This window comes from Ostrinia furnacalis, unplaced genomic scaffold (assembly GCF_004193835.3).
Source record: "Ostrinia furnacalis isolate ACB-3 unplaced genomic scaffold, ASM419383v2 OfSCF0995, whole genome shotgun sequence".
NCBI lineage: Eukaryota > Metazoa > Arthropoda > Insecta > Lepidoptera > Crambidae > Ostrinia > Ostrinia furnacalis.
The window spans coordinates 500859-525675 of record NW_021131234.1 but is presented as its reverse complement, the minus strand read 5'-3'; the positions used below and the strand labels follow the sequence as shown (position 1 = coordinate 525675).

Genomic DNA, 24817 nt, shown 5'->3' with positions numbered 1-24817 from the left:
TATCCTATGTCCTTCTCCTGGCTCTAAACTACCTCCCTGACAATTTTCAGCTAAATCAGTTCAGCCGTTCTTGAGTTATAAGTGGAGTAACTAAGACGACTTTCTTTTATATAATAGACTAGCTGACCCGGCGAACTTTGTTCCGCCTTAATGGCAATAAATAAGCAGACTTTTTTTTTAATTTCGAACGGGATAAAAAGTATTGCCTATGTCCTTCTCCTGGCTCTAAACTACCTCCCTGACAGTTTTCAGCTAAATCGGTTCAGCCGTTCTTGAGTTATAAGCGAAGTAACTAACACGACTTTCTTTTATATATATAGAAGATATATATATAGATAGAAGATTCTGAACTATAATTGTATTTTTTCTCAACAAGAACAACCAAGTTAGGAAGGAGAAGTTATTGTTTTTCTTTCTATCTCTTGGGAGCGAGTAGCTACGACAACTAGTAAAGTAAGTAAAACTACACTAGCAAAATATGTAGGTAGTTTTCAATACTTTGCTAACGTCTATTATACAATACCACGTGTCCAGGTAATACAAGCCTTTCATAAACTTCGAACAGGATTTCTCTGTCTCCATCAAATACCAATATCATTTTCTAGGTCCAGTTGTTTTAGATTGGGGCTCAAAGTATCTACCCAGATTGTAACTAAGTACAATATGTACGGGGATGGCAAGTTTTGTTGACATCAGTGTAATTTCGGTTTGTAAACTGTGTATTGAGAAAATATCTAGCCATGTATCAGGATACTAACTTATGTTTTCAATTAGAACAAGTAAAATACTCGGCTCTTAGAAAAGCTTCCTTTGTAAGCTAACCTGTATCAGTTTTCTTACGATGCGAAAGTTCACTTGGCTCCCTTGTCACTTAACATTGGTGTTACCATTCGAGGACATATCATTGGTGTTATCATTTACCTACGTAATTTAAAATGAGTTTAAAATTAGATTGGATGAAGGCAATCAATAATGCCTAATCGCTATTCCCTTAGACCACCTTTTTTCGACGTGCTGTTCGCATGAATTCGTGACCTCAATATTGATTTTGTGTAGCTTTGCCAATAAAAAACTGAAAGGGGTTGGCGAACCGGCCGGTCTCGGCTTATTTCAATTTTTTATTGGCCCAATGTCGCTATGACCTTTATGGGATAACCATAGTTTGTAACCAACTTTATTCGTTTAGGTTTTGTAACATTGCGAGACATTTTTTGGGCATATCGTCTTAATAACGAGTTTCGAGGGTTGGATATTTTTGTTCGATTCTTTTGCAATATCCTTCCAGAAACTTCTGCAAACTTCACTTATCACATCTGTTTAAAAACAAACCCACTTATTAATAAAAAGTTACACCTAAGATGAACCTTGGATTAAAATGACATTTCCATACTAAATGATCATTTAAGCTAGAGTTCAACTAAGTAGGGTGTAATTTTTATTAATAAGGGGGATTTTTTTTTTAAATTTATTAAAAAAAGAAAGTTAAATTTTTTATCTTGTGATTTAGAGACGCATAACGTAAATGATATAGCCCATTTATGCGTAACGATCCTTGTTTTAGAGCCGTTAGTAATAATTACGAAACTGAAATTGCATGACCCAATTACGCGCATGCAAATACAGCAAATGTATGCAAGAAATGTAAATAGGATGCGGGCGAATTGCCGGGAACAAGCGAGCTAGATTTAGTGTTATAGTGCTCTGTAAATCAGGCTGAAACGCAGGCAAACATTAGGCTATAGATTGCCAATAACTGATGGAGGCTGTGCCTCTCGATTTGCCCGCCAGGGCGGCGCCAGTGTTCCGAATTCTGTTCAAATAGAATTTCTGAAAGCATTCTTAATTTTACAACAGTTAAGCTGTATTGCCTCACGCATAATTTAGTGTTGTAACAACGAGCTACAATCAGCAACACCTATCACCGAGCAACGACACTACGTAGTTCGCACGGTTGTCAATAGATGGCACTGTTCGTAGTTAGCTCGCGATATCATTTGATTTTTTCCCGTCCTTAAGTAGTCAGGGCAAGATTGCCCGTGCGTCTTCCATTGCATAGGAGCTTGAAGCGTACAGCAGCATCCATCTCTGGATCTGTTGGACCTTTTAGCGTTACTAGGGCATCGGAACACGTTATTCCCGCCGACTGTGCTGGCGTACGGGATCATCCATATACTGGATATTCCGGACCTTGCACCTCCGCGCCGCGACACCGCGTACTCCTACTTAGTTGTTATCTTGTCACTAATTGTACTGTACCTACTCTGAAACTCCTGAAGTAAACGGACATATACTGAAATCCTGCCTTTCATTGAAGAACCTACTACAGTGTAAAGTATTAAAAAATTTGTATTTATTTTTGGCAGAACAAGGCAGGTATTTGACCGTAATGGCACCAGTTGGCAACGTTTTCCAGTCCCTAGCTTTTTTGTGTTGGAGGATTCAACAACTATTAGAACTTAGGAAAGTGTGCAAATGAGCTTTGTGATTATTTATTTCATATTTCCAGGCAACAGCGTAGCTCGAAAATTGGTAGAACATGAGGTGAAAACTTCACTAACAACTGTGATTATCTATGATAATTTTAGTCTCCAATTCGCTCGCCAGAGCGGCGTTAGTGCGCCAATTTGCACAATCTAGATTACAAGCAGGAGTTAGGAGCAGGCAAACGCGCTTAGATAGATTGATAATGCCTAAATGTGCCTGTAAATCAAGCCTTATTAAGTAAATGGTTACGTTATCAAGATGTGGCATCAATGGATGGTAGGTACGAGTGGTTTTGTCACTATATCGAATACTACCTGTTCCCGCGACTTCGTACGTGTGAAAGTAGTTTAAATATTATTTCCCGGGGAAATATTATTATTTCCCGTTTTTGCAACACTTTCCTTTTCTGCATTTGGGTGAATAATATAGCCTAAAGCTTTCCTCGATAAATAGACACAAAAATAATTATTCAAATCGGACCAGTATTTCTTGAGATTAATTTCAACCAAACAAAAAACTCTTCAGCTTTTATAAATTTTATTTTCAAGCTTAAAAAGCCTAGCAAAAACTGACCTTTTGGAAAATCAATACGAGTAGAAAACGATTAAATTTTTTGTTTTAGTCATAGATATTAGTTTCCTATCACAAGATACAAGTAGGTAATTTATTTTAATCATCAGTGCAAATCATGGTGTAGGCGGAGTCTACAACTACTCATGATCGTCAAGGAAACTCAACCAGTTAAATAGAGGTTGAGTATACGGGTACCTTCAAAGAATCAAACTGGAAACTCCATAGTAATTTGTAAGGTAGGTACAAAATAATGGCAAAATATGCTGTAATAGGATGTTCTATCCTATCGAGTATTATATTATCTGTGCTATCGCTGTACCTTCTAGACATTTAGATTCTCATTTATCTTATCCTAACGTTTAATTTACGATGAGCAAATATGTTTTACATTCATGATTTACATACTTCAACTTAATTAAAATTTAACAATTAACTGCAAACTTAATGGTTATGAGCCCTCAGTTGTAGTTCTGTTTTATAGCATTTGTTTTACGCCGTTGTAAATTCGACCGAGTTGATGTGTTTAATCAAATAAATTGATTTAAATGAAGTATTTGGTTTGAGTAGATCAGTTTGATTGGACTCGTTTACTGCTGAACAAACTGCGGTTGCGATCGGCTGTAACTGTCAATTAATTTGCCAAATTACATTATGATTACAATTATTTTGGTTTAACTGCTGACTCACTACTTTATTGCTTTACTGCATTAACATTACGACTCGTTTGTTGATGTTTACTTATGTAAATGATCGTGTACATTTCAAATATCTGTGTAATGCAGAGCTATTGTGGAATAATGACAACATTTATCAATTAGATTTTCAGATGTAATGGATAGATATCTCAAATTATTAAATTAAGATATTAACAACGTATCGTCTGAGCTGCAATTTGCTAGTTCATATTATAATGCTTTCCGAGAATTCGTCCGGCAAATAGTTCACCAAATACTTCCCTCAACCACTCGCCTAACCACTTGCTCGAAAATCTTCCAACTTTATAACGATTAGGAAAAAGTCGCAAAAGAACCGCCATTAGTGCTACTTCCCTCTGACCCCTCACATTAGAAAAGGACGTGTGTACATTAACGGGCAGCCCGGGATACACTGGACTGCTTTTAGTGGAAGAGGATTAGAACACGCCGGCGCTGCGTAGTGCCACTACAATGGCACTTTTTTCTCTTTTATTGTGGATTTGGACTTTGGACGCGTGAGGCAGAATAAATATAGGGTTCTAACAGCGCCCCTGGCGGGTGAAACGAAAAACATCAGCTTTGATAACATTTTTATCGCATCTATTTTTAAAGTTATGAAAACTGCACATTAAATCGGGATTGTACTGCCTTGTTTGAGTGCTTGTAAATATTTAATACCACTTGCAGACATATTTACTTCAAAAACCTTTTAAAAAATAAAAAGGTTTTTTATAAGATGGCAGACTACCGCCGGTTGCATCTATCGTACTTTTATAAAACACATCATGTCTTCGTATGAAAAACTAAACAGCACGAGTTTGAGCCTGACAAAACATGTTTGCATTTATTGTTACCTATGCCAGTAAAGCGGTGTTACATATTATACGAATCCTACAAGTTTTCGGATACAAATCGGTTAAAATGGCACTTAGCCCGTTCTGTCAACTTCAGGGACATAAATTATCATACTGAAAATGCATCAATGATCAGGCGGTGGAAGCATTAAAATTATAAGTAGTAATAAAATAGTTCAGTATAGTTCAAAATTTTCCATATACTCTTCGACTATTGACATAATTTAAGGCCATTTTTCTCACACGTCGAATCGGGCCCGCCCATAGCGGGCACCTTGCCAACCGCTCCAGTTCCGGATTAGGTTAACCGTTTCTGGTCTGGTAATATGGGTACCCGGGCCATGATCATAGAGCACAGTGCTAGGAATCACCGGTTATAATGTCAGAGATATGGTGGAAAAGAAATAATCATATCAAGTGGGAAGAAAAGTATTTGCAAGTCATGAAAAGTGGGCGTTCTATTTCGGGTAAAATGGTTCAGAAAGAATGTTTGATTACCAATGGGGCATATGAAGCGGTAAGAATTTTCAGTGTAATAACAATTTTACAGGCTGGATGTAATTTTATGAGATGAGCTTCAATAGTTTGGGGGATAGGTTAAGACATTAATAACATAGCTTAAAACATAACATCGTCAAAAAGTCTTGACACTCTAAAATCCCAAAGAATTGAAAAACCGCAAAGAACATATTTATTGAGGTCAATGTGCTTTTGATACAGTAATTTATTTTTTTTTTCTTTTAAACGTGAGACGTTCTTAGTTTTATTCTGAAATTTACTAGTATTGTTGAACAACAGAACTAGAACTAGTTATGAAATTTTTCTGACACCTAAAATTCTATCCAGGTAAAAAAATCCAGGTTCTTTCCGCAAATTCCTGTGAAATGCAAAGTATTTTCCCACTAAGCTAGTGTTACACCGCGTCGACGAGAGCGACCTCGCCTGTAATTTAGTTAGGGAATGCGGGATTAGGGCCTGGGCAGTGTCCAGGGTAGTTGTTGCATGAAATGTTGTTTGAGAGGATAATGTGGACTTTTATTGGGATGTACGGGAACTTTTATTGAGATTTTACTCGGAATTTTTGTTTGGATAGAAATGATAATTTCTTCAAAATATTTTTTNAATTTTACAACAGTTAAGCTATATTGCCTCACCCATAATTCAGTGTAAAGCATTAAAAAAATTAAATTTATTTTTGGCAGAACAAGGCAGGTATTTGACCGTAATGGCACCAGTTGGCAACGTTTTCCAGTCCCTAGCTTTTTTGTGTTGGAGGATTCAACAAATATTAGAACTTAGGAAAGTGTGCAAATGAGCTTTGTGATTATTTATTTCATAATTCCAGGCAACAGCGTAGCTCGAAAATTGGTAGAACATGAGGTGAAAACTTCACTAACAACTGTGATTATCTATGATAATTTTAGTCTCCAATTCGCTCGCCAGAGCGGCGTTAGTGCGCCAATTTGCACAATCTAGATTACAAGCAGGAGTTAGGAGCAGAGCAGGCAAACGCGCTTAGATAGATTGATAATGCCTAAATGTGCCTGTAAATCAAGCCTTATTAAGTAAATGGTCACGTTATCAAGATATGGCATTAATGGATGGTAGGTATGGGTGTTTTGTCACTATATCGAATACTAGCTGTTCCCGCGACATTGTACGCGTGAAAGTAGTTTAAATATTATTTCCCGTTTTTGCAACACTTGTTTTCTGCTATTAGGTGAATATAGCCTAAAGCTTTCTTCGATAAATAGACACAAAAAGAATTATTCAAATCGGACCAGTAACTAGTTCTTGAGATTAGCGCGTTCAACCAAACAAAAAAAACTCTTCAGCTTTTATAAATTTTATTTTCAAGCTTAAAAAGCCTAGCAAAAACTGACCTTTTGGAAAATCAATACGAGTAGAAAACGATTAAAATTTTTGTTTTAGTCATAGATATTAGTTTCCTATCACAAGATACAAGTAATTTATTATTATTATCATCAGTGCAAATCATGGTGTAGGCGGAATCTACAACTATGATCGTCAACGAAACTCAACCAGTTAGGTAGAGGTTGGGCATATGGGTACCTTCAACGAATCAAACGGGAAACTCCATAGTAATTTGTAAAGTACAAAATAATGTCAAAATATGCTGTAATAGGCTGTAGACATGTCGCTGTACCTTCTAGACATTCAAATAACTCATTTATCTCATCTTAAAGTTTAATTTACGAGGAGCAAATGTGTTTTACATTCATGGTTTACATACTTCAACTTAATGAAAATTTAACAATTAACTGCAAACTTAATGGTTATGAGCCCTCAGTTGTAGTTCTGTTTTATAGCATTTGTTTTACGCCGTTGTAAATTCGACCGAGTTGATGTTGTGTTTAATCAAATAAATTGATTTAAATGAAGTATTTGGTTTGAGTAGATCAGTTTGATTGGACTCGTTTACTGCTGAACAAACTGTGGTTGCGATCGACTGTCAATTAATTTGCCAAATTACATTATGATTACAATTATTTTGGTTTAACTGCTGACTCACTACTTTATTGCTCATTTGTTGATGTTTATTTATGTAAATAATCGTGTAGATTTGAAGTATCTGTGTAATGCATAGCTATTGTGGAATAACGGCAATATTTATGTCTGAACTAGCTTTCCGCCCGCGGCTTCGCCCGCGTGGATTTTTGTCTGACACAGAAAAACTTTATCGCGCGCGTCCCTGTTTCAAAAACCGGGATAAAAACTATCCTATGTTCTTTCCCGGGACTCAAACTATCTCTATGCCAAATTTCATCAAAATCGGTTGCGAGGTTTAAGCGGGAAAGCGTAACAGACAGACAGACAGACAGACAGACAGACAGACAGACAGACAGACAGACAGACAGACAGACAGACAGACAGACAGACAGACAGACAGACAGACAGAGTTACTTTCGCATTTATAATATTAGTTGGGATTATATTTTCAGATATAATGGGCAGATACTTACTTATCTCAAATGATTAAACTAAAATATGAACTACATTTCGTTTGCGCAATTTGCTAGTTCATGCTTTCCGAGAATTCGTCCGGCAAATAGTTCTCCAAATCCTTTCCTCAACCACTCGCCTAACCACTTGCTCGAAAATCTTCCAACTTTTTAACGATTCGGAAAAAGTCGCAAAAGAACCGCCATTAGTGCTACTTCCCTCTGACCCCTCACATTAGAAAAGGACGTGTGTACATTAACGGGCAGCCCGGAGTACACTGGACTGCTTTTAGTGGAAGAGGATTAGAAACACGCCGGCGCTGCGTAGTGCCACTACAATGGCACTTTTTTCTCTTTTATTGTGGATTTGGACGCGTGAGGCAGAATAAATATGGGGCCCAAACAGCGCCCCTGACGGGTGAAACGAAAAACATCAGCTTTGATAACATTTTTATCGCATCTATTTTTAAAGTTATGAAAACTGCATATTATATCGGGGTTGTTTGAGTGCTTGTAAATATTTAATACCTACCACTTGCAGATAAATTTACTTCAAAAACCTTTTAAAAAATAAAAAGGTTTTTCTAGAAGATGGGAAACTACCACCGTTTTCATTTATGTATCGTATTTATAACACAAAGCATATCTACGCATGAAAAACTAAACAGCACGAATTTTTGCATTTATTATTACTTATGCCAGTAAAGAGGTGTCACGAAGTCTAAAATTTTTTAATTTCTAACGAATAATTTTTAATTTTGTGTAAACGAACAGTTTTACAATAAGCAAAGATTATTAAGAGGTTTGTTCGATTGTATATTTTTATGAAAAAAATATACAATCGAACAAACCTCTCCCTTTTCGAAGTCAGTTAACAATGGCGCTTAGCCCGTTCTGTCAACTTTAGGGACATAAATTAACATATTGAAAACTCAGAAATTAAACAGGTTTCGGAGCCATTAAAATACATATAAAGAGTGCAGATAACTTCAAAATTTTTCATATACTCTTCGACTATTGACATAATTTAAGGCCATTTTTCTCACCCGTCGAATCGGGCCCGCCCAAAGCGGGCACCTTGCCAACCGCTCCAGTTCTGGATTAGGTTAACCGTTTCTGGTCTGGTAATGTGGTTACCAGAATCATGATCATAGAGTACAGTGCTAGGAATCACCGGTTATAATGTCGGAGATATGGTGGAAAAGAAATAATCATATCAAGTAAGATGAAAAGTATTTGCAAGTCATGAAAAGTGGGCGTTCTATTTCGGGTGAAATGTTTCGGAAAGAAGGTTGGATTGCCAATGGGGCATATTAAGCGGTAAGAATTTTTAGTGTAAAGAATTTTACAGGCTAGATGTAATTTTATGAGATGAGCTTCAATACTTTGGGGGCTAGCTTGAGACATTAATTACATGGCTTGAAACATAACATCGTCAAAAAGTTTTAAGACTTTAAAATCCCAAAGAATTGAACATATTTATCGAGGTCAAGTGCTTTAAAATAGTACATAAATTCATTTATATTTTTTTCTTTTGAACTTGGGAACATTCTCTGTTTGATTCTGAAAGTTACTCGAACTGTTGCTTTAGCTACATATTTCCTGACGGTGAATGGGTCGGAGTGGCTGACTCGAGATCCGAGGAGCACGGGTTCGAATCCCACCGCCGCTCGACTATTGTGGTGAACCCACTCGTAACACAAGCTCATTTAGCTTAACACGAGGGGCTAACGGGACTAATAGTAATTTGGGCAATACAAATTGCTAATAATCTTTAAAAAAAAAGTTATGAAATTTTTCTGACGCCTGAAATTTCTCTATCCAGGTTTAAAAAATTCAGGTTCTTTCTACAAATCCCTGTGAAATGCAAAGTACGTTCCCACTAAGCTAGTGTTACAACGCGTCGACGAGAGCGACCTCGCCTGTAATTTAGTTAGGGAATGCGGGATTAGGGCCTGGGCAGTGTCCGGGGTAGTTGTTGCATGAAATGTTGTTTGAGAGGATAATGTGGACTTTTATTGGGATGTACGGGAACTTTTATTGAGATTTTACTCGGAATTTTTGTTTGGATAGAAATGATAATTTCTTCAAAATATTCTTTGCTTAAAGTTTAGTTGAATGAAGTTTAAACCAGTTAAGAATATACAGTTCCTTCTTTGGTAGGTGCTTCTAAAAAGGATGATTCTCCTACTCACTTAAGGACAGTTGTAGTATTAGAGGAGTAGATTCAATTATTTTTATTTGGGCGCTTACCAAAGAATCATCGTGTATATTATCATCGTATTTATAAAGTACCTAAAATAGTGCTCTTTTATCTACTAAGCCGTCTTTAATATGAAATGTTCTTTTTAGAGCTACGTAGATTATTTTGCTACAAAAATCGTTTTACTTCAAAATGCCAGTCTACTTTCACTCCGAGAGCGCAGAGCGCATTACAAAAGCAATTGAAACGTAACGATAGCGATACCTCCAACCGTTCCCCCAAAATCTAAAATTCGAACAGGGAATCCAGGTTGGGAATTAGCTTGAATGAGCACAAAGGGCTCGGCCTGCCGACAACCTAGTTGGCGCCGCGCCAGCGCTGCAGCCTTGACCAGTCTGGCCTGCTCTGCCGAGTGATTTTGTGACACTCCAGAACTGGTGTGACGCAGGGAAAACTTGTTTATGAAGCCTACAGGCAAGAATCTTGTATGATACAGGGAAATAAGGCCTATAGGCAAGAATGGTAAAAGAAAAAGGCGTATGACACAGGAAAAAAAACAGGTTTTTCCTGTGTCATACGCCTTTTTCTTTTGAGCCTGGCCTGCCCTGCCGAGTGATTTTGTGACACTCCAGAAAAACTCGTGTGACGCAGGGAAAACTTGTTTATAAAGCCTACAGGCAAGAAAAACTATGTTAAAGGGAATATAAAGGGCAAATAATGCCTATAGGCAAGTACGCTCACAAGAAAAGGCGTGTAACCCAGCAAAACTTGTTTTATACAGATTACAAGCAAGAAGAAGTCTATGATACAGGGTAACTAAAGGAGGAGTAAAGCCTATGACCTATAGGAAAGTATGCTCACAAAAAATTTGGCTATGACACAGGAAACTTGTTTATGAAGCCTACAGGCAAGAAAATCTTGTATGATACAGGCAAATAAGACCTCACAAGAGAAGAGGCAAGAGGCAAGTATGCTCACAAAAAAATCTTGTACAACGTAGGAAAAACCTGTTTTACTTGTGTGACGTAGGGAAAACTTGTTTTATAAAGCCTATAACGCAAGGAAATCTTGTATTGTACAAGGAAATGAAAGGGCAAAAAAGCCTACAGGCAAGTACGCTCACAAGAAAAGGCATATGACACAGGAAATATTTGTTTTACAAAGCCTACAGACAAGTACGACTACCTACTCACTAGAAAACTGGTATGACGCTAGGAAAACAGCCTTCAGGCAAGTATGCTCTCTAAAAAATTGGTATGACGTAGGGAAAACTTGTTTTTATAAAGCCTTCAGGCATGTACGCTTACAGAAAAACTCGTATGACGCCAGGAAAAACTAGTTTTACAAGGTCTACAAGCATATACGCTCTCTGAAAAATTGGTATTATTCTAGAAATAAGCTAGCTCTCCGAAATATAGGTAGGAAGCCTAGATAGATAGCAACAAAACTGAGGAACTTCAAAATAGACGTACATTTATATACTAGCTTAGTTTTTCCCGTAGACAGTTGACAAAGTCCTATTTACCTCTAACCTATCTATTAAAAACTTTGTAAGATGACAAAGTCAAATACTTGTGAAGTCGTATGTATGGACTGCTATCTAGATGTTATTAAGCTTATCCAAGTTGCGGTGATACTTAAGACTCTGACTTTTGATTGATGGGAGTAATATTGGCAATACTCGTATATTCTAGACTTGATAAATACCTGCGTTCTAAAGAGTGATCGAAGCGAGTAAGATGCCAGAAGTGTAAGTAATGTAGTGTGATTTGGTTTTAGGAAAATATTTTCATTGTAATGGTTTAAGTTTGTGTAGTCTACTATACAAAATAAGTCGGGTTTTCCTTCCTGACGCTATAACTCCAGAACGCACAAACCGATTTCCACGGTTTTGCATTCGTAGGAAAGGTCTCGGGCTCCGTGAGGTTTATAGCAAAGAAAATTCAGCAAAAATTTAAAGGGGATAAATCGGGATCCACGCGTACGAAGTCGCGGGCGGCCGCTAGTATCATATAAAAATAACTAAATAATTTTCATTGTACCGATATAGAAGTGTAATCATTGTCTTCTTCTTTAAAATTAACGATAAAGCTCTCTAAATTCCAAAGAATTATTGTTTAAAACCAATAAAAAGTTTTAAACATTTTACGATCCAGCAAACTGATTGAGTTCAAACCACGCAACGTCCCGTTCGTTTCTATTTAGTGTTAGTATCAGAAGAGTTGGCAGCGAACTTTTAATGGGACGGAGTACGAATACTAACGTAGTTTTGGTCATTATTCGCCTCCAGTTAGTTTGGAACACGGAATGGTTAAATTTAAACCGAATATGAGGCTTAGGGGACACGTAAAGTGTGCATTTGCAAGTGGAACTTAAACGTACATCGGATTTGTGTACATCATAGTATATCTAAAGTAAAAGTGCACTTAGTAATTCAACTGAGTGCAGAAATTACAATGGAATAAAATGCCGTAGTCATCTCGTAGTTTGACTACGAAATATAAAAGAGTATTCGTAGTAATTTCGTAGCGTTGCTACGAAACAAACTCAAATGTAACCGTAGTAATTTCGTAGCAATACGAATTGCTACAGCAAAAACAAGTGAAAATGACTTACCGAGAAAATTCATGTTGGCTGCTTGCTTCTGTCACACAGGCCTACGCGTTACTACCCTAACTATCCTAACCCCATAACAACATTCGCGTATAAAAAATACTTTGTTCCTTAATGAATTGAGCACCAATTTTCTCTATATTACAAAATACATGATACGTATCGTTAACTAAGGACTAGAGATGAAAGAAGAAGGAGATCAAGAGATCGAGGAGCTATGGCATGGCGGCCGAGCGTGGCCCTACCCTGCCGGCTGCCGTCAAGGCAATGCTGGAAAATCTACTCGGACTCGGTATTTAAGCGCGCGTCATTTTTCCGCCTCCCTCTCTCGCCCTAGTTTTCTCATATTCCCGTCTCGCTCGCACTCGCGCCACTCAAGAGGGTGCAGAGCAAAATTGCCCGCGCATTGTCAGTCGGTAATAGGGATGGAAAAGTTGGTTCCCATCAAATTGCGCCCATAATAACGATTGTAATTATCATTATTGGGAAGCTCCGATTTTTCCCTTCGGGGACACCAATTTTCTTAGATTCAAGTTTTAAAACGGTCGCAAAGTAAATCGAAGTAGGCAAATTGCTCGGGTATTTCTTTGCGTGTGTGAAACAAAGGAGCTGAGTGGGCGTGGTCTGTTGTATGTGTGGGTGCATTAAATCTTTTATAGTTCGGTGCATTAAGTAATTTAGTACCTTGCATTTGACAATTCCGGTCGCCGATAGAACATTGTAGTTTTACTTTGGCGACATTTTATTCGTTTGGCGGTAATTTTTTCTTGTTACGCACAGTTGTTTGACTGGAAGTTATTTCTTTTTTATGCGGACTTTTTTGTAAGTAGGCTCTAAGTTCAGTATGTTAAGCACTTAAGTTATAGCTTGAGTTTAATTCTTAGACTCACGCATAGGAACAAACTTTGTGAGTGAAACGAAACTCAAGTAACTTTAGCAATTGAATAAGGTTAGGTTTAAATATTGAATGCCGTTGTAGTTTGTGTTAGTTTGAAAGTTCCAGGTTCGATTCTATAATAAGATATTGTAGTTTAGGTAGAACTAAACTACTTCCGTCTGCTCGTTTGCCTCCTATCACATAAAAAAAAAAAACTAGATAGCCTGAAAAGAAATATGACCTGTTGTGTTTGTTACTACAATTATGTGTTTCTGTCTACTTATTGTGGTACAATATTAATTGGGATCTATGACAATCACCTAGTATCACTTTACAAAGAATTCAAACACGAATTTTTAACCGACATCAACAAAAGGAGGAGGTTCTAAATTCGGTTGGTATTTTAAGAGTAGGCGCACAGCGTTGATTTTTAGATGACCGATAGTTGTGCCCGATTTTAAATTGTATGAAGAATCGGCCAAATCGAATCGGCGTAGTGTGCGCACTCCCATACATTCCCATACTGATCAACTGCCCGACTAAACTATCGGCCGACGAAAAATCAACGGTGTGCGCCTACTCTTACGCTAGGTTGATGTGACACAGTCTCGTTCATCGATTCCCATATTTTACGAAGCCTATAAAAGTCTATCAATAACGTGGTGGCCTAACTTTGTTCTGACCTTGATCCATTCTAGAATAGGTTTAGTCAACTGATACGATTTTGAAGAAAACGTCTCAAAAGTAAACCAATATTTGTGGACTAAGACTTTGGAATGATACATTTTATAAGGTAGGCTTTATAATTTCTCTCTTAAATTGATTTAAAGCAATACTTGATAGAATTAATAAAAATTATACATAGACAAGCTAATCAAATTAATTACAAAGTCGAACTTTATGTGATAAACTGAATTTCCGTTCGAAGCCGTGGGAAAAAGCTTGTGATATAATTTTACACTAAGTACGTTGCCGGCTTGCGTGGATGTCGTAGCTTTCAAGTTTATGTACAGCCAAAAGCACATAAGACTATATTTTTTTTCCCAAAATATGAGGTTTACTGACCTAATTTTATAAGATCTTACTGGAGATACACATGTGATGAAATAAGATCAGTGGTCGGCAACATGCGGCCTTTAGTAAGCCTTTAGGGTTAAAATCACAAGTGCGGTCCAACTTTAGTTTATTTTGCTGCCGTGTGGCCTTTGCTTTCCAAAAGGTTGCCAACCGCTGCAATAAATAAACAAATGAGTCTGTATATGTATATGAGATCTCTCACTGTATATCTTAATATGCTGTGTGTAAGACGCGTGAACATTAACCGGTCGCCACCCCACTTACACAGTTAGCGCCTTTAATATAATATTCAAATGAGCTGCACCCGCGTGCGTGGGGACGAATGAGAACGCTCTTCATTTGATGTACACTCGGCCGTGTTTAGCGTTTTATTGGAATAATTGGAGAGCTGTGTGTGCTGGTTAGGGAATTTAATTTCTGGGCTCTGAGTTCTAATTCTAGGCGTTTGGAAGATAGGCTTAATTTTAGACAGGATTTGAATACGTTTTTGCTGGTAAAAACTGAATTCATAATCTTGGCGTCAACTTTCAGAGGCGTCTGGCGTACGGCCTTTGAAAACTACATATAGGTAGGTATAGTTTAATAGAGTCAGTGCCTGAGGTATGACATTGACATATTATGACGTGACAGAGCATACAGATTTGAAAGAGTTCTGAAGTCTCGCTGACGTTTGACCGTTACAAAAACAGAGGGACTTACTCAGATAAACTTAGCGTTTATCTGAGTAGGTCCCTCTGTTTTTGTAACCTATAGTTTTAGTTCCAAAATATTGGGAGCATTTTAAATATTCTTGACGAATTTTGACAATCTTTTAATAACTTAATCGGGAGATTAAACAAAAAACATTGCAATAACAATCACAATGGACTATACCTACATTTGTTGGTATTTAGTCTGGTTTTATAAAGATTTGTATGGAAAATACGCTACGTTGTTGTACCGTAAATTATTTCTTACTGGGCTATATTTCAAGATGACGTGTTGGCATTTTTATGATGTATCGTTGAAAGTATGGGAATAATTGTAGCCTGAGGGAAGTTTATTAATTTGATGTAAATTTTTTGCTAAGTCTACAAACATACGGTTAAATCCAAATACACTGTTATGTGGATAGTTTTTGTTATATGTTGTGGACATAAACACAGTATTTGTAACTAATTGATTGCTTTTTGTCTGTTTTATATAACCCAGCCCATAATATGATACAATTAAGATGTTATCTACTAATGGAAGATAATTATAGCTTACTGATAAGACCACAGTGTGCAATTCTAACTTATTTATTGTTTTCAGTAATGTAATTATTTGAATATCATAACATGCTATTTGTTATTTCACTAAATTTATTGCCTTTAAAAACGAATTAACTAGTATCAAATGTATTTACTCATTGCAATAATGAACAAAGGAAGGGTTTTCATTGAAATGGTAAAAATTAAGAGCATTGCCCCTGAAAATATTATTTTTACAGTCACCTTTGACCCTAACTGGAATTATCGCACCATTCCCATTAAAGATAATCCAAAAAACACTTTCCCCGCCATACGTTCAGCGAAACGACTGCGCTAAAGTATTATACTTTTCATAAAACAACCGAGTACAGATGATTTCACTCCAGGCCCAATAAGTCGCGCCGCGCAAAGTATGCATTACTATAAAAATAAAAGTAGAAACCTCTTACGCCCGTTGTACTCCTAAAATTGTTCCTTCACACTGAAGCGGCGAAAAGTCCGTCTATCCTTTTTCTTCTCGTGTAAATCGGGATACGTTGTCTCTGTCTTAATGGAGGAGTAGTGAAAAGGCTTAAGTGATCTCGGAAAGGATTTGCGACGCGTGATTGAAATATTAAAAAAAAACTATTTTTTGTTCTTCATAGAAATTGCGAAAGTTCTGTAGGAATTGAGTTTTTTTGGACTACAATAAAGAAGATTTACTGTGAAAGTTTGCTAGACTCTATTTTATTTCTCACCGTTTCTAATGGTTTTTTCTTGCCAGTTTCCTTACCTGAAAACAAAGAAAAAATCATTAACAAAAATTATACATTATTATAACATAAATTATACATGTATTGTAACACATAATAATACATTGCAATAATACTTTATTTAGAATGCAACGCCATTCTATTATGTAGCAAGTAATAAAATTATTCGTAGTCAGTTCGTAGCGGTCATGACTACGAAATGAAACTCGTAGCTACGACCCGTGCTACGGTATAGCTTGACCGACTACGAGTATTTTGTGACGAGTTGCAAGTTAAGGTATTCAATAAAGTATGAAAATAGTAGGCATTATTAGAAAATGACCATATTATAACATACATTTTTATCCAAAATTGAAGAGATAAAAATGTGTGTAGATGCTTGATACTTTTGAACTATAATATTACGAGCCTCCATGCAAGCCTTGTAAAAGACCAGGCCACTTTTGACCTATGATGTTGAAATTGCATAAAATACCTTCTTTACTAATATTACAAAGTGGAAAGATTTCATTGTTTGTTTGAATTTGATAAGCTCCGAAACTACTGGACTAATTTGAAAAAATATTTCACTATCGAAACCCTACGTTATGCTTCATGAGCATAGGCTATAGAATATTTTCAAAAACGACAACCGAACTTAAACCTTTCACGTGACTTATAAAAGGAAATTGTATTCCATCCAGCCAATTCCAGATGCTCTGATTCCAGAAACCCCCGGCGATAAACCGGCCAGCACTCGGCCCTGATTTCATTTACAATTCATTTGATATACTTAGCGGCGCCTTTGATGGACGCGCCAGGGTTGCCACCTGGCATTTTTTATTTTAGAAGAAATGGATACCTTCATTTAAAATGTTCTGTTGTTTCTAGCTTTGGTTTTTTGATGGTGTCAATAATGTGTCGCGAAACCGTATATTCGTATTGTTTTACAATCATGGCAATACTTTTCGGGACTACTTTGAAGTTATGGTATGGTTTTATATCTGAGAAGTCAATATTATCATCATCAACATCATTTCAGCTGAGCATAGGCTTCTCCCAATGATTCCAGATTAGACAGACGACCTAATAAAGGTAGCAAGAAGGAGCTGGACGCAGAAATAAAGTCACATTTAAGTGTTCCATGGAAATTTTCCCTTGTAAGATCACATTTTTGCCCGTATATTAATCAACTAAGGGCCTTTTTCTCAGGCACGCGTCAAGTTAAAACTTAAAATTTTATTTTCCACAATAATCAAAAGATACAGGGAAAGATAGAAATTAAAGAATTAGTGAATGAAAAGCAAGAAATGGGCTACCTAAGTAAACTCCGACAAACGTTACTTCGACACTACTGAATATCGATATAACTTTACTTCGACACTAAACTACTCAGACAAAGGCGAATATCCTTTGTCTGAGTATCTACACCCGTATTCACAAACCTTACTATTAGGTCTCACAGTGCGCGTGGACGCACAGGGTGACACACGAACCAATCACAGAGCTCTATTCTACGCTGTGCGTTCGATTTACTACTACACTTAAGCAAGCATCGTTTGTGAATACGGGCGCTAGTGTAGTGTCGAAGTAAAGTAATATCTATATTTAGTAGTGTCGGAGTAACGTAATGTCGAAGTAACGTTTGTCGAAGTAACGTTTGTCGAAGTTCAGTTTTTGAGCCCAAGAAATAGTCTGCGTCAGCCCTAGGTCCGTTTACGTATAAAATAACGTCGGTCCGGAGTGGTCCTCAGGCCCCCAAACACCGAGTGTTTGCATTTTCTAATTACACCCTCACATTGTCGCTGTTTGTCCACGAATTATACGTGTTTTGCACCTTTAATGTTGATGGAGGAACCGTAAACATCTGGTTCATCTCAGTTTGGGGAAATTGCAACAGTGTTTTATTCTGAAGTGAAGACTGTAAAAGTCAAGCTTTTGCATAATATGTGTGGCTGACCTGTCAGTGCACAACCAGAATTATTGAGTCTAGAGTAGTGAAAGACAAAGCAAGCATTTTGCTTTAGGTATGGTATAGGAAAAACCTTTAACCAAAAGTGTACTTGTGCTGTTTCTGTGAAAATATTCAATTTATCATAACTTCCTATTAATAAACCTTTGAATAAAGTTCTAAAACCATAACAGTGGAATCAAAAGTCCTTTTAACAGGCCTTTCAAAAAGTGTGACATAATATCCAATTGTCCATAGTCAGGCTACAAAAAATTGCAGCAACTACGTGTATGCGCTTCCAGACGATTTAATTCACGTCTCTCACAATTTATTTATTCGATTGAAAATACCCACACACAGAAATCAGCTCTATTAGATTAGTTAAAAGACTTTTCCACCGCCCTATTTACAATGACGTCTGCTAAACGCTCTCGCAGCGCAAACGTCTTGAAAACTAAAAGGCCGCGAGAGCTCTCCGGCCGAATTAGCGTACATTCAATCTGTCAGTCTCTGAGAGCCACTTTAGGGGTCATCTTGGGGCTTGGGGCAAGTTGAAATAGATAGCGAGATTAATTTTTTTAAGCGAGTACAGCCACGGGAAAAAAATGTCTACAAAATTATTGGTTCCATGTAGTTAGCGTGCTTGATAAGTTTTGAGCCAGAGAAATAGAGCAATTCGTAAAGACTTTGAACGTTGTGTTATCAGAGCAGAAAAGAGTGATACATTTACTACAACATAATTGTTATTTCTAAAGAATAACGACATTGAATAAGTACTAATTGTTATGCTCTTACCTGGTTACGTTGCTATAATTATTATCAAGTTATCTCATCTCATCTCATAATCATGATTTTCTACTGTAAAAGACAGGCTGTGTGTGATCAAGAGTTATCTGTCGTAAGAGTAAGGGTGTGGAACATACTCAAAAGTGAAATGCTTGCCCATAAACATGAATCGGAGGTATGGCAGATTCTACATAAGAAAACGAAAGTACCGAATCCTGAGATTTCAAAAATACTGTGTGCATATCCTACTCGTATCACTTAATAAAAGTGTATAATTAAAAATCAAATAATGAAATCATGTAAAGTGCATATTATAGCCAGTGTGTACTACTCAAATTTTATGTCCAGAATGCTCACTTGCATTTAAAGTAAATAAATAAAATGCGTCGCCCGTTACATTTCTTGGCTTGGGCCACCGCCACGATTGTATTTCACGGAGTGCGGCGGACGCCGTTAATTTATTGACAGAGGAAAGCCTTCTATTTGCCGGGGATGGGGTCCAGGTGCTGATGAGTGGATCCGATTTGTGTTAAATAAAATACAGTAATGGATGAAACGGGTGGACTTAATGCGAGATGTAGGGGATTGCAGTTAAATAGTAATTTTAGTTATTAATTGCAGGTTGAGGCAGCTGATAGGCATATGACTGCATTTAGCTTATTTCGAAATTGGTTTAAAGGAGCTGATACTACATTTTCAGGTAGCATGTTATAAATACTCTGTTTTGATAATTCATACCTTTTTTGATTATGCTAATAAATCACAATAAAATAAAATAATGATTAATGAAAAAGGTACAGTAAGTGAGTTACGAGTACATCCAGCAATTTGTATTAAAGAAAAGTGAGTAAAGTGCCATAATAGTTTTAAATTTTAGATGTGTTGTTAAAGTACTTATAAAGAACACGATTTAAAAGGCCTTGGGGGAAATAAATTACTTGTAAGACTTTTATAAATAAATCAGTATACATTCACACCAAAACAGATTAGTATCGCGTTTTGATATTTCAATTACACGTACAGCCTGGCAACTCGTCATTCGTTAGTGCAATATAGTTACGAGCACGCTAGCGAGCGCTGTTGAGCGGCGATTAAGGGAATATGAACCAAAGCTGGACAAATCATTAACTTTGATCGGCCAATTTTTATGTTTGCGAGTGCCCAAAGGACCGACAGAGATATTCAGTTATCTATTGTTTGTACATGTTATTTCCTATCAAAGAATCCAGCCAGATTTAAAACTAAGAATGACGAAAATCTAACGTACTTCATATTTAAACCGACTTGGTTATTGTAACATTTCTTCACAATCCAATCGATAGGTAGTGTGATTTCACGAAGACACAAGAAGGCGATAAAGCGATAAAATTAATAAAATGTAATACCTTGTGAGTTCGAGGCCCGGCCCGGCTCGTACTTGTATATTTCACTTCATCCACACTTTTCACCAATCGTTCACAGCATTATTTTAATATTATAGTAAGTTCTATAAAACGATTTAAAATAATATTCCACCAATATAACACAATTAAATCCATGTTACACGGGAACGTCGCGCAAATCGACCGAAACCATTTGACAACTCACTAATGACCGACTACCGTCCGAATTTTATAATAATTATAAAACATACTACCCACTTTAGCAAACAGATTTGCATCTTTAACATACAGTTTGGTCATGGTTTGGGGTCAATTAAACTTAATTTGTTTGAACGATTCCTCGAAACTTAGAAACCGGAGTTAAGACCTACTTTAGAAAATTTCAACTTGGTTCCCAGACTTGATTATAATAGGACTAGACACCGAAATTTGATAGTCCAAAAATCAAATTGATTACCTTTTAAAGAAGTTACACATTGCAGAGTTTATAAATACGACCTAGCGTAGGTCGTATCTCATCTGAATTACAGGCTCATTTTTGATCGAAATGATGAAATATTAAAGCATGCGTGATCGAATCAGAAATGAGGAGTGACCGATGTAGAATCTCTAAATTATTCTCTAAATTACTAATGTGCAAAAGGCACATAGCTAGTAGAGCTAGTTGTCAGTATTTTTGTGCAAAGTTAGCACTTATTAGTGAAAATCCTTGGTGGAGGCCTTTGTCCAGTAGTGGTCATTTGGTTGAAACGAACGAAAAACGATGGTGAACTACGCCCATTTTTGAACAAATGCACATCGTATCTTCTCTGAACTACAGGCCCATTTTTAAAAAGCTCACGTCGTATCTTTAACGAAATGAAATAAAGCATCGATACGCAAACGATGGTGAGTAACGCGCGCGATCCATCAGCCGGTCGAGCATAAATCAGGACGCCCATGTAAATAAATGCCGGGCTTAAGTGATTGAAACACATATTTGAACAATCGAATCGTATCGAACAGTCCAAAAGCGAAAGTTTAGGTGATTGGTGGACTAGAACAGTGGCTGGGATGGATTTTGATAAATGGAAAGTTAAAAAATGTTTTTTTAGTCAAAAGAAGCCAAAAGTTAGTGCCAAAAGTGCTACGTTTGCTCATCTTGGTGAATAATGTTTATTGTCTTTTCTTGTATTTTCCAGATTAGATAGACCCACTTTCAAAATTTATCTCGTGATGAGATTAAGTCACATTTTGGAATGATGTCTGTGCTCTAAATTTAAATGCGATCAACTACATTATTTTCTTCATGCATTGAAATTTTGTGCTCTTGAAAAAATTTTGAAGATTTACTTAAGTTAAAATTAAAACTACATAATAATAATATGGAAATAGAGCCTTTGACCGCTAATTTCGTCTTACGGTTGGCCAAATACAGGCATAAGCTACCACTATCACAATCATTGACTTTCCAGCTACATTCATGGGAAACCAATCGAATTTTACAGACTCGAAGTCCTTTAAAAGAAAATTTCAATTAAATCAATACCACACACTCACTTATAGCACAAAATGGACCAAAACTATTCGGTATCTATTTTACAAATGTCGCTCCTACGCCTTTGTAGTTATGGTCCAAATTTGTGCACAAAGCAACAGAGCGAGAAATGTCATGAGGGTTAAACCCGTCAACGGCAGAAGGGTGCGGGGATTCCTTTGTCTGCGGCCTTTTAGACCGGCCTCAGTTATGTGGAATATCTACGCTATGTTTAAGTGAACACTGTAAGGCTATTATTATTCAAAGCTTGTGTTAAAATAATTTCAGCTTTCGGCGTGTTCAAGAACATTTATAAATTAACAATGCACTAGTATGTAGTGCCTTACTCGTTTATTTCGCGAACACAATCTTTCTATTTCTCTCTTACACATGTACATGGCACACAATGTAATACTTAAAGCGACTCAATCAATGGTGTTTAAATTTCATTATTTAAAAATTGCCTTGTTTTTACTTCTAGTTACTATTGTTATAAAAATTCCAAAGGTAAATTGAGCCGTTTCAAAAATCACTTCCATTAATTCACGTATAATTTCACACTAAATGGTTGAATCGATCAAATAATCCAGCGCAAAACGCTCTCACTTAGCCGCAAAAGGCGGCAAATCAAAGGTGTTCAAGATGGCGCCGCATCCGGTCACAAGATGGCCGCGTCAATTTCCGCCGCGTGACCGACATTATTAGCCCTTGGCTCTTGGCGATAATTTCAAATCGAGCACTTTTAAGACGCCATGCTTGTTCGGATTTTGTTCGGGATTTAAAAGTAGTTAAAGCCAGCTGTATTAGTACGTGATTGCAATACAAAGCCTATAATCATTACGATTTCTTACGAAACAAATAGACGAAAACGCGCAAGTTAGCGATTAAAAATTAATACAAAATAGCAACATAACACATAACTTTAGCAGATTTACTTTATTTATTTTAAACGTTAGTTTACTTACAAAAATACCCCGGAATCATACTGAATTGTCGATATCGCTAGTGATGGGAATCGACGACATATTTAACTTACAATATGGTAATTTTACTTGGTTACCCGGCGAACATCGTACCGCCAATAAAAATGCTATATATAGCCTATAATGAATTTTTCAAATCGGTCTACTAGTTTTGGAGCCTATTCAATTCAAACAATAAAATGTTCCCTCTTGATAGTGTAGTATCTCTTTGTATTAGTTCTAAATTGCCAAATTCTAATGCCATATGAGTAGGTAGGTAGGTACCTATGACCGGAGGGAAGGCCAGTTACAAAACAATGACTCAATAACGTATAGTCACTCAAGGTAAATTCCCATACCCACCATAATTGGAGTACCGTGCCATACCAAAGGGTGCCTCCCCAAGATTGATCCGGGCCATTCATCTTAATGACTTTCCCACCTAATAATTTCCCACCAAATCAATTTCCACGCCATTCTGAGTCGTAAGTCAAAGGTATAAAGACGAGGAAGTGTAAATATGTGTACATGAATATGATTGAGTGGAAAGGGTTTTATTGTGAGTTATTCGGCGGTTCTGTGGAAGATATATGTTTATTAGTAATTAAGGTTGGGTGAAGAATGCTTTTAGGGAAGCGGAGAAAGAAAAATATTGGCTTGTGTGTTAACTTCATTAATAGAAAAGTCACAAATTAATTTGTCCTATGTGTGTATGAGTGTGAGGGAATACAAAATATTGCAACTAAGTGACCCTTCACATATTCTTATAGACCCAATGAAAGTCGCCGATATCTTGGTTACTCGGTTTATTNCGGCCCTGACTGTGACCAGAGTCAGTGCGGAAAGAGAACAATATTTCTTGGTGCCAACAGTTTTATAGCCTTCGGATAGCGACATCTATTGAAACTAACGGAAACTATTAAATTTACTACTTGCGAGCACTATGATAAACTGTGATGATAAGCAAGCCATCGATATTGATTATGGATAGTCTCGGTAGATGGCGCTGTTTAACACATAAAGCCACTGATTGGTCGCGGACCTTTGAAAATTAACAGTATCTCTAGCACGAAAAACTTTCGAGTTCGAATCGTTTGCGTATTCGAATCACCATCAAAAGATTTAGTATGAAAACTTAAACAGCGCCCCTGGGAACGTGTCGTAAACTGAACCTATGGAACAGAACATACCTTTTTTTTCCACTATTTAGATGCACTAAGTCATTACCTAGTTTAAAATTTTAAGGGCTTGAAATTTGAATTTGGCTATTTAACTAACAATTTATCACGAATCCTTTAACTAAGAACAGATTGTTAAATCTCACTATAGATTGGGCGAGTTATACCCTAGTGATTTTACAGGTATTATCTGGCCCGTGCTTAAAATAATATCCCTTCGGATGAGATGAAGACTAGTATTTTTAAAAGTTATTAACTGGTCCGCGGACCAGATTTTCGGTGGGCCAGATAATACCTAACCTTATGAGAAATTGTAGCATTAAACTAATTTTGACAATCTAGATCGTCATGTTGTCTTGAATTCGAAGGCTAGGCATCAAATTTTGTCGAATACGCAAACGATTCGAAGACGAAAGTTGTTCAGCATAGAGGTACAAAGTGCACATTTAATTTTTAATCGCAAACCAGTCGAAGAGTGGTCGAAAAGTGTATTTTTTTGTATGGAGTTTTGACAGATTCGATTTTCTATTCGATCAAAAAGTGCACTTTGTCTAGACCCCACTGGTCGAACAAATTGTCATCATTTGTCACATTTTGACTGTGCTTTATTTCAAAACGATTTAATTAACCTACATTCATTAGGTACATTTGCAATCACTGCTCCAGCACATATCAACCAGTCATCACCCTAATTACTATAAGTGATTAACCGAGTTCATTATCATTACGTATTCACATTC

The 24817-nt window shown here is 36.8% G+C and overlaps 1 protein-coding gene across 2 annotated transcripts in view; it reads right to left on the bottom strand.

The window, feature by feature from the left end:
- Window positions 1-24817, bottom strand: part of cpx (synaptic transmission protein complexin) — a 171658-nt gene that overhangs the window by 66482 nt on the left and 80359 nt on the right. The window contains exon 1 of one of the 2 annotated variants that reach the window (XM_028301832.1): window positions 12389-12665. The exons of the other annotated variant lie outside the window; for it this stretch is intronic. Coding sequence (XP_028157633.1) covers window positions 12389-12401 — 13 coding nt within the window. The 5' untranslated portion in view covers window positions 12402-12665. Of the gene's footprint in view, window positions 1-12388; window positions 12666-24817 lie in introns of those variants that run through there. 2 annotated transcript variants of the gene reach the window in all.